This window comes from Salvia hispanica, chromosome 4 (assembly GCF_029641045.1).
Source record: "Salvia hispanica isolate PSC_SH4W2 chromosome 4, Shi_PSC_v1, whole genome shotgun sequence".
In the NCBI taxonomy this organism is placed as follows: Eukaryota; Viridiplantae; Streptophyta; class Magnoliopsida; order Lamiales; family Lamiaceae; genus Salvia; species Salvia hispanica.
In genome coordinates this window covers 58,946,345-58,964,768 of record NC_142695.1, presented here as the reverse complement: position 1 = coordinate 58,964,768, position 18,424 = coordinate 58,946,345, and the positions used below count along the sequence as shown (strand labels likewise).

Here is an 18,424-nt window from a genome sequence, read left to right as displayed (position 1 = left end):
TCGCTGCAAGGATGTCTAGTACAATGACCAAGACATTTCCCCATTCTCTGCAGTTTTTAGAGTGTGTGGAAATGCGATGGAGATCTTGGGAAAAAAAAAAACTTCTTTTGTCAATGTAGTGGTAACTTTTATTTTTATAATTTGAAAATATATTTATTAGTCCATACTATTTGTACAATAAAAATCATATTGTACAAAAAGATATCTAATTTGTACTAAAAGAAAATATAATTTGTATTAAAGGATAATCCAGCTTGTAGTATAATAAATTAAGAATACCTAATTTGCATAAATGAAAATTTTATTTACATGCCACAGCCAAATTTCTTAAATTATTCTTTTGGTGTACTACTAAAGGGTTGCCTCATTCATTACTTAAGAAACAACGCATATAAGGTCTGTACTCACCCATCCTTCACTTAACAATTCATTAATCTCACATTTTATTTTATTTTTTATTTTAGTTTATATATTATGAAATCTAATTAAATTATATTATTATTTATTAAAATATATAAAATTCATAAGTTTCATTTATTATATATTTTTAATTAAATCAAAACCATAATTAGCATTTCAAAAAGGATAGTTATCTCTTCACTAGAGATGGTTCAATTCAAAAACTATCTTAAATAGAGAACGTTGAAAACTATCAGTTTTTTAGCACAAAATATGCATAGAAGTCATGCATATTGGTGTCAATGAGAACTATCAGTTGATTATTTTTTAGAATTGTATAATTGAGTAACATTCATGATTTTTCAGCAATCTGCCTATGTAAAAATAAGAAAATTGAAAAAACAGATCACAATTGCAAAACTATGGGCTTTGGCTTTGGTGGGCCGAACTGGATTCAAGCATACCCAAGCGCGATCAAAACTTGGGCCGGCCCAATATAGATACCTTTAGAGCCTTATTTCTCTTTATTTTGGTTGGATTTGAAAAAAATCAGCTATAAAAGTTGAGCAACAAAATTAGCTAGTAAACAAAAAGTGACAACATTTTCTCATAAGTGAAACAAATAAGTTATAAAAGTGAGAAGCTTTCCATCCACGTGCCGTCGGGTGTGCGAATCAGAACAGAGAGCTTTCAAAACCTTAACTCACAATATTATAACATAGTAAAGGGATGATGTGTTTTAACATTTATTGTTGACATTTGGGGAATGAGAGCTGTCACGCTTTAAAGTGGGTTAAGTTTGTATCCTACTTGACTATGCAGAAATAAACTAACTGATCAACTTGACTTAACTCTGCTAGGAACTGGACTAACTACGCTAACTCTCAACTGATCAACCTAGAAATTAGAAGACATATATGACGAAGCAGAAAAAGTAACTGGATACGTACGAGACAATCATACAACAACTTTCCCGAAATGGCTAAACAAAAGAATAAAGCAAGGTGGGGACCAAATCCTTCAGCTAACACAACGACCGGAATAGACACCACCACAGAAAGAATCGTAACCCCCTTCCAAGTGTGTAAAAAAACTCAAGAGAAATGCGAGCTCTGGAGACTTGAGCTCAAAAGAGAAGCTCCTCCTTTGTATAGGGCGGCTTGAGACTCTGATCCCTAGGGCAACATGTCTTGGAATTGTCGGTTGTGCCCCTTGCAAAAGGATCCTAAGAATGTGCTTATTGTCTCCAATTGCTCCGTTCGTGATTCTCCTTGATCCATTCAGCAGCATGTTGTGGTTCGCTCCATTTCACCTTGCTTTCGCCATCTGCCCGGTCGCTCCATGCAACCTTATGATTCTAGCAGATTCTTACACACCTGCCTCAAAATTACATGTTAGTTTCCCGAAAAACATAGAATTTTACCCCAGAACCGATGCATGAAAAGAACCTTATCAAAAAGTCAAGCAACAAAAAAAATAGCTAGTAAATAAAAGGCTTAGTTAATCATCAGCATGATGTAACATACTAACATAGAATGCAAGTGCAAAGGGGGCATAGCGTGGCACACTTATATGCAGACCTCGATTAGTACTCCGTTCGCGAGCATCCACAATCCTTAGACCACGAAGATCCTACACAAAAGCTTGTGTAAGAGCGAGCATCTAATGGTTCAAGAACCGTCAAATAAGTCAGATATTCGGGTTCGTATCTAGTGGTATATTTGTAATATTTCAAACATCTTGAATATCATAAACCATAAAAAGGAGAAATAGCAAGATAAAGAAAAACAGAATGTATCACCTTTGAAATTATGGACCGATATCCTCGTCAAAAGCTTGGGAGGTTAAGCCCGAGCTTCTTATCTTTGTTGCAATGTGTTTAATCGTTACCATCTTAAACTGCTCCAAATACTTCATCGAACCAATCTCTTCCGGCAGGGTTTCAAGATGTGGACAGTTGTTGATTTCTAGTTGGTAGAGACAACACATTGCATACTTTGCAACTTGTATGTTTCTAAGATTCCACAACTCGTTGATGCTAAGGGTACGGAGCTTTCGAAACCCCACATACTTGATCACCATTTCTCGACCAGTAAATGCATTCCATAGTTTGAGACGTTTTAGACGGGGTAACTTCTCTAGCACCGGCATGGGATCTTCTTCAAGACAAGTATTTACCAAAACCAAGTCATAAATATATTGAGGGAAATTATGAGCACGCGGTAGCCTATCCAGGCGTCCATCAAATCTAAGTTTCCAAAGTCCAGGTAGAACACCAATATTGTCCAAACATGGCATGCTTCTGAAACGAGACCCTCTCAAGGTAAGGTGTTGGAGTCTCTTTAACTTAGCTAGTGATGCAAAGAACTTGCCTACATCCAAGTTTTCATCAATGTCTTCAATGCCTAATTTTGTAATATGATTCAATGTCTCCAAGCTCGAAACCTCTGCCCAATCATAAATCGAGATGTTGGTTAGGATCTCCAGATTATCTAGTGTGTCTATTTTCAAAGGATGCCGGAAAATCACATCAGACATGTAGAGATTACGAAGGCTGCCCATTTCCCCTATGATATCTGGCACTTCCACCATAAAATTTAGATAGATATCAAGGATCTCAAGGTTTTCAAGATCCCCCAACGAGCGTGGGATCTTTGTTAGGTAATTGTTTCTTAATCCCAAGTACCTTAACTCACTCAAACTGCCAATTGATTCTGACATAGTCTTCACCCCAAAATCTTCCAAGTCTAGTATTTTGAGTAGTTCAAAACTCTCCCAATAAGACGGGCTAACATCCTCTAAGTAGCCACCACCTCCATGGAAGATGAGAGAAATAAGCTGTTTGTTGTCGTGATTTGTGGAATGATTGAACTTCTCTCTGCCACAATGAATAACACGATGGATAACACGATGACGATGATTCTGAGAGGGTTGACTATTCTTTACGATCTCAAAGCCTATTTCCTCCGCTTTTTTTATTGACAACATGTGAAGTAGAGGATTCATTCGACACTTTTTTAAGTCACGTTGTTGGGGAATTTCCTTCACTGCTTCAATAATGGATTCTGAAAATAAATCAGCACATCTTCCTTCTTCTTCATAGTTCCGTTCTTCAAGTGTAGGTCGTGAGATCAATCCAGTTACAACCCAAATATGTTCCAACTTCTCTTCCCTCATTATTGCATTTTCCTTATACAAGGACATATGCAAGAAACATGCCTTGAGATTTTCATCCAATTCATCATACATCGGTTCCAATTTTCTCAATGATTCACTCAAATCAACTGAATCAAAAAGTTGTTCCCATTCAATCCCCAAAAGTCTTTGTTCTGCTTTCTGCCTTGCAACATCTATTATAGCCATCGGCAAACCCCAACATTTTTTCAACATCTCTCTGCCCTTCCTCTCCAACTCCTTTGAGAATTTGTTCACAACACTTGTGAATTTATCAATTGTTTTCAAAAACAATTGCCAGCTCTTATCAGAATCCAAAGTTTTCATGTTGTGATATCTGGCAAATGAGGGACCCGCATAGCGACTTGTGCATAACACTCTACTTCCGCAGTCTTGATAGCGAAGAGAGTTTTCATCTGACAACAACAGTTGATACAAACAAGACACTTAGAATGCTACTCAACTCTAAATTTTTTAAAATTTTAGCTCCCTTCTTATGTTGTGATGTGCGTGTGTGTGTAAGAGTACATTTTTTTTCAGGAGATAAGCAATAAAATATGTACCTATACCCTTTACATGTCGCAAGATGTAGCTCAAGCGCATCCCTTTGAGCATGTTGTCGAAAACCATTAAAAATCGCTTTCCTTCCAGATGTTGCCCAAGCATCTTTTGTAGACTTCGATTATCTCTTTTAATTAGTTTTTTACTGCCTACCATCATCTGTTGTATCAGATCCACAAGTATCTCTTTGTTACTCATGTCACTAGTAATGGACACCCACGCCCTGTATTTGAACCAGCCCACGACGTCCTTATGGTTGTATACTTCTCTTGCAAGAGTTGTCTTTCCTATGCCAGTCATGCCTTTGATAATCCAAGAATGGTCTGTACATAAATCGTTTAATAATACTTTGTCAATCAACTTGCGCACGTCTTTCTCCAACCCCACCACAACTTCTTCTTTCTTCTTCTTCTTCTTCTTATCATTTTTATCATCTGCTCCGAAGTTAATGATTCGCATTTTTGTCATCTTGATCTCCTCTGGATAAAATCTATAGTTCCTGCTGTCCGCAACATCTTGAGCCAACTCGACCAAGTCAGCCATCAAATATTTTGGCCTTCTCCTCTCTTCCATTTTCAAGTCACTCAAGAAATCCAACATCCCTCTTAGCTCTTTAATTCTGAGTTCCAATTCGTAACATGTACCAGCATCCAATCTCTCGAGATGTTGTATCATCCCTAAGATCGTGGCCTCTGCCATGTTAATGCTTCTAGAATAACTGCACTTAGTAAGATCGGCGCACGTTTAGCTCTTATGTGATATTCCTTCAGTCCCACTATTATTGAGTCATATTTCCTTTTTGGTTGTTCCACTATATTTGAGTCATTTCCATTTTTAGTAAAAAAAAATATAATAATCTCTCTTACTTTATTGTCCTTTCAGTTATCTATATTGTCCCCTCCATTTAATTTACCAAACACCATTTTTTAAAATCTCATCTCCAAAAGAAATGGCTCGTGTCATGACAGGGTCATGTTAGATTGATAACTTTCTTAAATTGATAGCGGACAATTATGCCAATAACCTACATTATAAATGTCAACACGAAAACATTTGTATGTCACCTAAATGTAGTTTACGTATGTGTATGTGTTCTGCAAACGTCATCTACATGTAGTTGACATACAAATGTCTTCGTGTTGACATATAATATAGGTTGTTGTCATAGTTGTCAGTTATCAACTGATCACATCCCTACCATGATTAATTTTCATTTTCTTAATACACATAATTTAATGGCTGGGATGGTGGAAGCAAGAATTTTCATATGAATTTGGGGTACAATAATTCCTGTATTTTTTATTTTCTTAAAATTCGGACCGATCCCTAATTTGGGACAATTAATCAAGGCGGATCTTAAAGCTTCAGAATCGTAACATGACAAACATAGAGTTGATTGCATCTTAATTGATCTACCGAAGGAGATCATGGTTCAAGATTTAGAAAAGTGGAAAAATTTTTAACGAAATGATTCTACATTGAATCAATATCTAAACTAAAACAAAAGATCCCAAACTCAAACTTCTAAAAAAACAGCAACATATAAATCATGTGATGAATTGTAAAACTATACATTCAAATGAAAGAAAAAAAATACCTTTTTTTGAATTTTTCTTCTTAGCTTTGCCCCTCGAATGGATTTTCTGATGCAATCAGTCTCTTTTCCAATATTTATGCAAGCGAGTATGATTTGAAATTTTGAACGGTAGAGAGTGTGATATCTCCAAAGTTAAAGAGAAACTACAAATTCATAAACTGAATATGGTTAAATTTTAGAAAGTTGATCAATTGGGACTAGATGCATGATATAAAATTAATTTAATTTTAATAAAATTTATGATGCCACCAGTACCTGACAATGACAATAAAAATTGAGCCAACTAAGTAGTGTGACTTCTTCAAAAAAAAAAAAGTAGTGTGACCATGTCAGAGGAGGCAAGTGCATTTAAATGCACCTATACTATTTTAAATTAATTTTTGCATATCAAACGTATTTATTATTGGGGATGTCAATTTAATTGGATGTCTAATCGATTTTTTTTTACCTATACTATTTTAAATTAATTTTTGCATATCAAAGGCATTTATTATTAGGGATGTCAATTTAATTGGATGTCTAACCTTTTTTTTTCCATTGGATGTCTAATCTGCCCTGCTCATATTGTACCAAATCAAGTGCAGTTAATGGAGTTAAATATTAATTTATTGAGCTAAAATTACAACCATATAATCCTATAAATACATTGACATTCCTGGCTATTATTTTAAAATAATTCATAGTCTACTTATCCACGTTCATGCATCCTGCCTTTCTGAATCAATTATTTTGGGATTTTCGATAACATAATTTAATTGAAAGTCTCATCTAAATAAAAATTATGCTGGACGTAACTTCTGATGGCAGACAATGAATTAATTTATAATCACATGACTGGCAGTACCTACTTGCAAGTAATGTTTATTTTATCATGATTAATTAATTTTTAGGAGTTGACTAACAACTATTGAATAAATACTTATTTAATCATAACTATTTGATAGCAGTATACGAAAAAATGTCATGATCATAAATACGAAAACTCAAAATATAGAGTTTTAACATTTGATGTTAATTTGCCATTGAATGACATTTTCCTCCAAAACTGTCATTCAAATCAATTTGCAACCAATTGAAAACTTCAGTGTTCCATTTCAGTCACCTTCAACATCACTAATTTTCAAACTTTATATTTCCCAGTAATTGAAAAGTTTTTTTTTTTTTTTTAAAAAAAAAACAATTCATTCAAAGCCAAGAATGAATTTCAAAACCTTCATGATGTCGAGTGCGAGTGAAGAGAGGGCATATACATGGCGTGCTGCCCTTATGCAGATCTTGTTTGATGATCAGTGTATTTATATTTAATTATTTATTCATAAAAGTTGGTGGATTTATTCTCACTCTTATTTTACCCTTTCTTCACTTTAACTATTTATTATCATTTTTAGAAAACGAGTACGCAAAATTGACCGGGACTCCTAATGGCGGACGGAGGAAGTATAATATTGAAATTAATAAAAATATGTATTATGAACTTTTAATAATCCACAATTATTACATTATTTTTTACGGAACTGCTAAATACAAAGTACCAAAACATATTTGGGACCAAATTCAGATAAACATAATGTGCCAGGACCAAAAAGTTATTTAAAGCGAGACCAATTTTGAACTTTATTCAAACAATCCTGATTCTACCTTTTTCTTGTAATTGTGGTGGCTCAAACACTTGACCTACTGATTGGAGGAGGCACACTTTATCAACTAAATAGCGCATACATTAGCATTTCATTTATTGTATATTTTTAATTAAATTAAAATTATAATTAGCATTTCGAAAAGGATAGTTATCTCTTCACTAGAGATGATTCATTTAAGAACTATCTTAAAATGAGAACGTTGAGAACTATTAATTGGTAGCACAAAATATGCATAGAAGTCAGATAGAATTTCTGTCAAATCCAAATCAATGAGACAACTAAAAATTATATCACAATTGATGATATAATTGATTATTTTTTAGAATTGCAATTTTGACTCACATTTCACGATTTTTCAGCAATATGAAACTGAAAAAACGGATCACAATTGCAAAACTATGGGCTTTGGCTTTGGTGGCCCGAACTGAATTCAAGCATACCTAAGCGCAATCCAAACATGGGCCGGCCCAGTATAAATACCATGCTTGGTATGATGGAATGGAATGGAGGAAGGAATGAAATGTCAATTTTCTTGGATTTCCTATGCATTTTCATCCATTCAGTCATTCATTCCATCACAACAAACAAATGAATAGAATGGAAGTAGGAATCACATTCCATTCGATCATTACATTCCATCATACCAATAAGTCCCTTAGAGATTTCCCTTTTTTGGTTGCATATGAAAAAAATCAGCTAAAAAAGTCAAGCAACAAAATTAATTACTAGTAAATAGAAAGTGACAACATTTTCTCATAAGTGAAAAAATAAAAGGCTTAGTTAATCATCAACATGATGTATGACATAGAACGCAAGTGCAAAGAGGGCGTATAATAATATATGCGTTGGCAATTAAAACTAAAAGAATATAATACAATTATCCCATATCAGTGTATAAAGAGAACTTAAATCATTATATAAGTCTCATGGGCCCCTCCTCCTATCACCAATTGGTTTTAGGATGGAACCCATGGATTTCTATCAATATGCATAGCGTACCGATTTGCAGCTCTATAGTATGCCGTTCGCGAGCATCCACATAGTCCATAGACCATGAAGATCCTACACAAAAACCTGTGTAAGAGCGAGCGTGTAACGGTTCTCAGATATTCAGGTTCGTATCTAATGGCATATTTGTAATATTTCAAACATCTTCAATATCACCAACCATATAAAGGCGAAAGTGTAAACCAATTTATTTGCAAACATAAAGAAAAACAGAATATATCACCTTTGAAATTATGGAACGATATCCACCTCCACAATATTGGAGGTTAAGCCCAAAGCTCTTATCTTTGTTGCAATGTGTTTGGTTGTTACCATCTTAAACTCCTCAAAATACTTCTTCGACCCAATCTTTTCCGGAATGGTTTCAAGACGTGGACAATTATTGATTTCTAGTTGGACGAGAAACGGCAGTGCACTCCTTCCAACTTTTATGTTTCTAAGATTCCACAACTCGTTGATGCTAAGGAAACGGAGAGATGAAAACCCCTTGTCCTGGATCACCATTTCTCGACCAATGAATGCATTCTGCAGTTTGAGGCGCCTCAGTACTCTCAACTTCTCTAGTATCGGCATGGGGTCATCTTCAAGACAAGTATTAGCCAAAATCAAGTGATGAAGACTTCGAGGGAAATTACTAGCACTTGGTAGCCTATCGAGGCGTCCATCTAGTCTAAGTCTCTCAAGGAAAAGAAGAACACCAATCTCATCCAAACACGGCATGCTTCTGAAACGAGGCCCTCTCAAGATAAGGCGTTGGAGGCTCCACAACTTAGCTAGTGACGCAAAGAGCTTGCCTACATCCAAGTTTTCATCAATGTCTTCAATGCCTAATTTTACAAGATGATTCAATGTCTCCAAGCCCGAGACCTCATATGCCCAATCATAAATCGAGATGTAGGTTAGCGTCTCGAGGTTTTCTAGTGTGCCTAATTTCAAAGGATGGTGGAAAATCACATCAGACATGTAGAGATTACGAAGGCTGCCCATTTCCCCTATGATATCCGGCACCTCCACCATAAAGTTTAGATCTATATCAAGAACCTCAAGGTTTTCAAGATCCCCCAACGAGCGTGGGATCCTCGTTAGGTAATTGTTTCTTAATCCCAAGTACCTTAACTTAGTCAAAGTGCCGATTGATTCTGACATAATCTTTACCCCAAAATCTTCCAAGTCGAGTATTTTGAGTAGTTCAAAACTCTCCCAATAAGACGGGCTAACATCCTCTAAGTAGCCACCACCTCCATGGAAAATGAGAGAAATAAGTTGTTTGTTGTCGTGATTCGTGGAATGATTAAACTTCTCTCTGCCACAATGAATGACACGATGACGAAGATTCTGAGAGGGTTTACTATTTTGATTGCTGTTTAAAATCTCAAAGCCTATTTCCTCCTCCGCTTTTTTTACTGATAGCATGTGTAGTAGAGGATTCATTCGACACCTTTTCACTTCACGTTGGTGTGGAGTTTCATTCACTGCTTCAATAATGGATTCTGTAAGTAAAACATAACATGTCCCTCCTCTTCCGTCATACCGTTCTTTAAGTGTAGTTAGTGGGTATAATCCACTAGCAGCCCAAATTTGTTCCAACTTCTCTTCCCTCATTATTGCATTTTCCTTAAAAAAGGACATACGCAAGAAACATGCCTTAAAATCTTCATCCAATTCATCATACATCGGTTCCAATTTTTTCAATGATTCACTCAAATCAATTGAATCAAAAAGTTCTTCCCATTCAATCCCCAAAAGCCTTTGTTTTGCTTTCTGCCTTGCAACATCTATTATAGCAAGCGGCAAACCCCCACATTTTTTCAGCATCTCTTTTCCCTTCCTCTCCAACTCCTTTGTGAATTTGTGCTCATCACTTGTAAATTTATCAATTGTTTTCAAAAACAATTGCCAGCTCTTATCAGAATCCAAAGCTTTCATATTGTGAATACTATCGCCTATACTTGTAGAAAAACGACTTGTCCACAACTCTCGACTTCCGCAGTCTTCACGGTCTTTACCTGATAAGAAGAATCAATACAAACACGGCACTTAGAACGCTACACAACTTTATAATCTTTTAAATTATAGTTTCTTCTTATGTGGTGATGTGTGTGTGTGTGTGTGTGATATGCATAAGTAATGGAATCTACGATGCTACAACAAGTGTAAGAGTGTGTTTTCTTTCAGAGATAAGCAATAAAATATATACCTGTTTCATCTATATCTCGAAAGATGTATCCCAAGTTCATTCCTCTGAGCATGTTGTCGAAAACCATTAAATGTCGTTTTCCTTCCAGGTGTTGCAGAAGCATCTTTCGTAGACTTCGATTATCCTTTTCCTCCAACAAATAATCTCTTTCAAATAGTTCTTCACTGCCTACCATCATCTGTTGTATCAGATCCACAAGTATCTCTTTGTTACTCTTGTCACTGGTAATGGACACCCACGCCCGGTGCTCGAACCAGCCCACGACGTCCTTATGGTTGTATACTTGTCTTGCAAGAGTTGTCTTTCCTATACCAGTCATGCCTTTGATAATCCAAGTATCGTCTGAACATAAATCATTTAATAATACTTTGTCAATCAACTTGCGCACGTCTTTCTCCAACCCCACCACAACTTCTTCGTCTTCTTCTTCTTCTCTATCATTTTTGTCATCTGCTCCGAAGTTTATGATTCGCATTTTTGTCAACTCGATCTCAATGTGGTATGTATCGAACCAGTAATCTACAATGTACCTGCTGTCCGCAACTTCTTGAGCCAACTCGAGCAAGTCAGCCATCAAATATTTTGGCCTTCTCTCCTCTTCCATTTTCAAGTCACTCAAGAAATCCAACATCCCTCTTAGCGTTTTAATTCTGAATTCCAAGTTGTTATAGTATGTATCAGCACACGACCTCTCGAGATGTTGTATCATACCTAAGATCGCGGCCTCCGCCATGTTGATGCTTCAGAATAACTGCACTTAGTAGGATCGACGCACATTTAGTTATTATGCAATACTCCCTCCGTCCCATAAAAATATGGGAATATGATATGACACAGTATTTAAGACAAAATTGAAAAAGTAAGAGAGATGAGGAGAATGGTAATTAAAGTAGTGTAGTGGATAATGAGACCCATATTATTATAATGTAATAAATTGGGATGATAATTTTTCATAAATGAAAATGCTCATATTTTTATGTGACGGATGAAAATGGAAAGTGTACATATTTTTATGGTTCGAAGGAGTATTCCTTTTGTCCCACTATAATTGAATAATACTCCCTCCGTCCGCCATTTAGGAGTCGCAGTTTAACATTTTAGTCCGTCCGCAATTAGAATTCCCGAATCAATATTACTATAAATGGTAGGTATACCTCATTTTCCAATAACTCATTCCACTCACGTTCTATTATAAAATTAATACTCCAGCACAATACAAGTATAAACTGCAAGCTGACAATCGAAGAAAGTGGTTCTTCACGAAGGAGATTTGATGTGGATTCATTTGAGGAATGAGAGTTTTCATGGAGAGCGTTGGGGCAAATTGCAGCCAAAGGCAGATGGTCTTTTTTGTATTCTAAAACGGGTAAGTGATAATGGATATACGGCGGATTTATCAAGGCGGTACAATGTGTCCGCTACGTTTAATGTTGTTGACAGGAAGGATGAAGCAACTGATGGAGATGAAGCAGACTCGAGGTCGAGTTCTTTTCAAAAGAGGAGTATGATGCAGTTTCAGCATGACTTGAGGTCTAAGCAAGTTATTATTTTTTGTAGTTAGTAGAATTAGTAGATGAAAAATTTTTACTTCTACCAAATTAGGATTTCCTTTTTATTTATTTTTTTTTCTTTTAGTTATTTCTTTTAAGTTTTACTTATTCATCATTTTAGCATTTTCCTTTATCTACCTCATTGTTAGACAGATTTTAAATATTAAATTACTTTGAGTTTCTATACTCTAAAATTCTCTAAGTCTTTGAGTTCTTTACTACTACTAGTTCAGTCATAGCATCAATTTTCATATGAATTTAGGGGTACAAGAATTCCTTTTTTTTTTTTTCTATTTTCTTAAAATTTGGGCCGATCCCTAATTTGGGACAATGAATCAAGGCGGATTTCACTAACAATTTTTAGTAATTAAGATAAAGCTTTTCCAATATAAATATGACGAACATACAATTAATTGCATCCTCATTGATTAACTTGAATAAGATTTCTGAAAATCTTCCTTCAAGATTTAGGCAAGTTGAAATTTTTACACATAATTTGACTTAAAACAACTCTCTACTGAACGAAATGATTCTAGATTGAATCAATTTCCTAAACAAAAGATCCCAAATTCAAACATCTAAAAAAAACAGCAGCATATATAATCATGTGATGAATTTTAAAACTATACATTCAAATGAAGGAAAAAAATACCTTTTTGAGAATTTTTCTTCTTAGCTTTTGCCCCTCGAACGGATTATCCGATGCAATCAGTCTCTTTATCAATATTTATGCAAGCGAGTTTGATTTCAAATTTTGAAGGGTAGAGAGTGTGATATCTTCCACAGTTGAGAGAGAAACTAACAAATCCATAAACTGAATATGGTCAAATTTTAGCAAGTTGATCAATTAGGACTAAATGCATAATATTAAAATAATTCAATATTAATAAAATTATGATGCCACTAGTGCCTGACAATAACACTAAAACTACAATATTCAGCCAGCTAATAGTGTGACCATGTGACAGGAGGCAAGTAGATGTACTTCACTATTTTAAATTAATTTTTCAGCATTAGAATAAATGTCAATTGGGTTGTTACAAGAGGCAAGTAGATGCACATATACCATTTTATATTAATTTTTGAGAAATAGAATATATCAATTGGGTTGTTACAGGAGCAAGTAGATGCACCTATACTATTTTAAATTAATTTTTGAGCATTAGAGTCTAATAAATGTCAATTGGGTATGTTAATTGGATGTCTAATTTATAAAATTATTTGCACTTTGGATGTGTGACATGTTTATCGAGCTAAAAATTTACAGCCATAGTTCTTAAATTTAGTGGATTATTCACTTGATCTTATGAATTTTGAACTTAAATTAGCATTTCTAGATACTATTATAAAATAACTAAGGGCATTAATAGTGGTGATCCCTCTTCAGAGCCCATTTTAACTCTGCAAGGATGTCTAGTACACAGATGAAAAAGCGTATATATTTATTCCCCCCCATCCCCAAAAAAAAATGCTTCTTTTGTCATTGTGAACATATATTTATTTGTCCATTCTCAATACTATTTGTACAATAAAAACAAAACAAGTTTCTATTTTTCAAAGACTAATATTTATTAAAATACGAACTTTATTTCATATTATAATTAAATTAAATTTCATAAATTGGCAATTACAAAAAGATTCATATGAAAGTGTTATACGATTTACGTTCATACCTATAAAACCCCTTCAACCAAGAAGGGTGAAGATTGAAACGACCACGAGAATTCTTCCTTTACGATGAGCACATACGGTCGATCGCGAGAAGCGATTAAGAGAAGGTGATACTACGGTTTACGAGAAACCCTAAACTTTGGGAGAAAAACAAATTTTTGAAAAGTAAAGAGAACAAAGGACCTATTTATAACCTAAACCAATCTGGTTCGACCTCCTAAACGTTCCAGGAAAGAACAGACAAAGAAAAATACGAAACTACTTTTATATGTAAATAACACAAAAGGCGTACAAGACTAAGCATAGTCTTGTAGATAGTTTATGCTCCGGTCATTCTTCTTCTTCTTCTTGCTCCTCCTCCTCCTCCTTCTTCTCCTCCTCCTCCTCCTCCTCCTCCTCCTTCTTCTTCCTCTTCTTCTTCTTCTTTCTCGGCTTCGTCTTGATCTAACTGCTCTTCTTCCTCTTGCTCGTCACGTCCAGTATCAAAATGCTGAGTAACAAAGTGTACAACTGTGAAGAAGGAATGAAACATGCATAGTATGCCGCCGTGCTTCAGTGCATTGTTGTATGTGAAGCCACACGACGCCTTCGATTTTCGGTTCGAATACATTCCCATCAAGAGCATCGCCGATCCGATGATATGGGAGTACCTGCACGGATCCATAAAGATAACAATTGGGCGATTATCAGTTATTCAATCACTGAAAAACATAATTAATTACATGATCAATTCTAGTAGTATTATGTATCCAACCCATTCCATATCAAGGAAAGTGAAAATTGTACTACTACTTCATGATCATATTTTTAGAAATTATATTTACTCACTGCAAAACATAATTAAATACATGAATTATATTATCCAACCCATCCCAAAATCCAAATCAAGGAAAGTATTTATCAATTTTTATAACTGGAAAGATAATTAACACATTAATCTGGTCAAAATGTTGTTGATGGCCAACTTTTAGACGTAACTGTTTAATATGAAGCAAAACATATTGTTTAGGATCAGAAGCTATCATACTTAACACTAATATGCAGGCCCAAAAACATTTATATAACAAATATCAATTACTTTGGTCTTGGTTGGTTTGTACTTTTGTTAGAGTGTTGCTGTTAAACTCTTACTCGTCATCTTTTGGTCTAAGCCTTTTATTTATCAAAAAGTTATGATCTTGAAGTGTATAATAGGAAAACTACCAATATTCACTTCCCAACTCAAGATTTTTCCAAAACCTACAAGGGCCTATAAAATCATAATCAAATCAAACATAGAGAGAGAGAGAGAGAGAGAGAGAGAATGTGTTGTTTACTCAGAGAGAACAAGGAATAGCATGGACATAAACTTGGTCCAATAGGCTTTCTTAGTCTCTCTACCATTGAAAACAATGTCACCTCGCAAAGTAGCCAAGAAATTGGATATTCCTAGAAGTCTCAATGCTGTGAACCCTAAAACATATGCAACATTGCTTGGCTCCTTGCACTCAAATTTCCAAGGCTTCAAATGCATCTAAACCCCATCACAAACAGATTACAATAGTTAGTATAAATTTTTTTTTTCTATGGCTTTGAACAAAGATTTGGTCCAAGATTACCTGGTCTTGAGCGACAAACGCGCTCATTGAGAGATTCCATCCTATGATGTCTAGTGCAACAACCGAAAGGCAGACACAAATGTCTTTAAATATCCCCATTTTCTGCAGTTTTTAGAGTCATGGTTGATAAGCTTTGGTGACTTTGTTTACTTTTTATAGTAGGCATAAAAACAATTAAATTTTAGCATATATTCTTGCCTGGGGTTTTCATTACCACATTTCTGAAGTCTAAATTTATCTTACTCACAAAATTGACTAAAGTGATAAATGTACAACTTAATATCTAGATGATTACAACATTTGTCAACATTTTTTAAGTAGTAAAAGATGAAACACCACGCCTACATTTTTCGAATAGATGGTGGATATCCGCAACTCGGACTTTAACACGAAAATAGAAACCGAATATATAGAGACAAATGACCTAACTAAGAAAGGAAGGACAAACCTTAGAAAGACGAAGACTCATTGCGAAGATGAAGACTCCACGAACGTTTATGTATAGATACGTAGGAAGTATAAATAAGAATTAAAGTTAATTATTGCATATTAATGTAATAGAAAATCTAATTCATGTAAGAAGAAAATATAATTTACAGAAGAAAAGCAGATTAATGCCATTTTATTTAATGTAATAGCAAATCTAATATATGTAAAAACAAAAGTCTAATTTACAGAAGCCAAGTCGATTGATGCAATAATTAGTTGGAGATGGTTTTATGAATCAAAATATGGGTTTACCGGTTTAAATTTTGGATGTTTCGAATTTTGCTATCCTTGGATCATAAATCGAACACATTAAATATAAAAATAAAGTGAAAAAGTAAAGCTGAAGTCACCCCAAAATCTAATTGTGTACCATCAAAACTATTTGTTCAATAAGAAAATCTAATTTGAATATAAAGAAAATCTAATTTGACAAAAGGAAAATATATCTTGTACAATAAGAAAATCTAATTTGCATAAATGAAAATTTTGATTCAAACGTGAGTCAATTAATGACAATTTGTCAAAACTTTTCAATTACTTAGATCATTTACAACCACATTTCTTAAATCATTTCAATGTATTATTAATATGTCTAACAACACTTTTTGCCTCATTCATTACTTAAGAAATACTAGTACATACTACAAAGTCTACAACTTCCTCACTTAACTATTCAAAGTCTACAAAGTAATACAAATAAAAACAAATAAAAAAATTGACAATATTTTCTAAAAGTTTATCAAATAAAAGACTTAATTAGTCATCCAAATTAATTAAGGCAGTGGCAGTAGCACAATATCCAACTGCACAGAAGGCATGAATCATGCATAGTATGCTGCCGTGCCTTAAGACATGGTCGTATGTTACTCCACACGACGCCTTCGATTTGTTGTTCGACTTCACTCCCATCACGAGCATTGTCAATCCGATGATCAATGAGATCCTACACGACATATTGTATTTACTTCCCAACTCAAGAAATGTTCACGAAATGACCAAAAACTACAAGAAAGAATGTGTTACTCCCTCTGTCCCATTTTATATGACACATTTCTTTTTCACACGTGTTTTGAGAAAATCATAATAAATAGCTAAAATGCAGAGAAAGTAAAATAAGAAAGATAATAATATAGAGAAGTCTCATCTACATTATTCTTTGTTTTACTTTAGTTTTCATCTATGATTTTTCCAAAACACATGCAAAACATATATGTGTCACGTGAAATGGGACAGAAGGAGTACTATTTACCAATAGAAAAAAAAGAATCCAATGGACATCTTCTTGGTGCGAGAGGCTCTCTCAGTCACTCTATCATTGCAAACACTCCATCCACAATACAAAGTAGCCAAAACATGGGCTATTCCAAGAAGAATTGCTGCGGCTAACCCTAAAACCACTGCTTCATGGCTTGGCTCTTGGCACTCAGAAACCCTAAGCTTCAAATGATTCTCCTAAACCACATCAAAAATAGATTAACTACTATAGCTAGTATAAATTTTTTCTATTACTTTGAACATAGATTTGGTGCAAGATTTTACCTTGTATTGAGCATCATCGGCCTTCAATCCGAGCATCCCACCTATGACGTCTAGTGCAATGATCGAGAAGCAGACGGAAATGTCTAAAATATGCCGCATTTTCTGCAGTTTTTAGTGTGATGGTTGATAAGCTTTGGAGATGGAAAGGTGATTTGAGATTTTGAGAAAGAACTTCTTTTGTTAATTTAATGGTGACTTAAATTTTTTTTTTTTTTTTACTAATTAGGAGTAATTTATAGTATGATCATACTTGTTCCGTCTAACAAAGTTGTCACATTTTGATCAGGTGTGATTTTAAGAAATTTAATGGAAGGTGGGTTGAAAAAGTTAGTGGAATATAAGCTGTTTTATAATAATAAGAACCAAATATATAGACAGAAATTACGTAACTAAGAAATGAAACCCAAACCTTAGAATGATGAAGACTTTTTGCAAAGGTGAAGACGCCACGAATGTTTATGTATAAATGGTTTATGTATAACTGTTTAAGTCAATGGAATTTATACTATAAACGTACGTCAAATTCCGAAAGAAAACTTACCCTCACAAATCAAAATCTTACAATTCATCTAATAGAAAAGTTAATTAATGCTAATTAAAGTAATAAAAAATATAATTTCTGTGAGAAAATCTAATTTACAGCAGAAAAGTGGATTGATGCCATTTAATGTTGCTCCAAAAATTTCAATTACTTACACTATTCAATGGCAATCTAATCTATAAAAGAAAAGGTGGATTGATGAAATATATTGATCTGATCATACCGCGGTTCAAACCATCCCACATTGGAGAATTAGGGAACGTGCAAGCAATATTTCAATTTACAGAAGCAAAATCGATTGATGCAATTTAATGTTGGTCTTATGAATCAATGCATGGGTTTACCGGTTTAGATTTTTTGAAGTTTCGAATTATACTATTCTTATTAGTTATAATGATTTATGATAGAGAGATTGGCGTCGGGCAAGGTCCGATCGGAGAAATTAGATTAATAGGGACCT

At 34.4% G+C, this 18,424-nt stretch overlaps 2 protein-coding genes across 6 annotated transcripts; both read right to left on the bottom strand.

Annotated features, from left to right (window-relative positions):
- Positions 1-1,291: 1,291 nt before the first annotated feature.
- Positions 1,292-5,903, bottom strand: LOC125195618 (putative disease resistance RPP13-like protein 3). 4 transcript variants are annotated; one of them, XM_089070203.1, is made up of 5 exons: positions 5,732-5,903; positions 4,137-4,852; positions 2,201-3,989; positions 1,930-2,061; positions 1,292-1,775 (listed from the first exon to the last, which is right to left on the bottom strand). In XM_089070203.1, exons 2-3 carry the CDS (start codon positions 4,831-4,833, stop codon positions 2,209-2,211), a joined length of 2,478 nt encoding a protein of 825 aa, XP_088926329.1. In that variant the 5' UTR covers positions 4,834-4,852; positions 5,732-5,903; the 3' UTR covers positions 1,292-1,775; positions 1,930-2,061; positions 2,201-2,208. The 4 variants fall into 4 exon arrangements, with proteins under 4 accessions (XP_088926329.1, XP_088926328.1, XP_088926327.1 ...); XM_089070202.1 differs by having other exon boundaries at positions 1,930-2,031; XM_089070201.1 differs by having other exon boundaries at positions 1,980-2,031.
- A 2,297-nt stretch (positions 5,904-8,200) lies between these two features.
- LOC125192774 (putative disease resistance RPP13-like protein 3) lies at positions 8,201-12,952 on the bottom strand. Of its 2 annotated transcripts, none has more exons than XM_048090422.2 (4): positions 12,779-12,952; positions 10,577-11,327; positions 8,603-10,385; positions 8,201-8,445 (listed from the first exon to the last, which is right to left on the bottom strand). In XM_048090422.2, exons 2-3 carry the CDS (start codon positions 11,307-11,309, stop codon positions 8,611-8,613), a joined length of 2,508 nt encoding a protein of 835 aa, XP_047946379.2. In that variant the 5' UTR covers positions 11,310-11,327; positions 12,779-12,952; the 3' UTR covers positions 8,201-8,445; positions 8,603-8,610. The 2 variants fall into 2 exon arrangements, with proteins under 2 accessions (XP_047946379.2, XP_047946380.2); XM_048090423.2 differs by having other exon boundaries at positions 8,201-8,433.
- Positions 12,953-18,424: the final 5,472 nt, after the last annotated feature.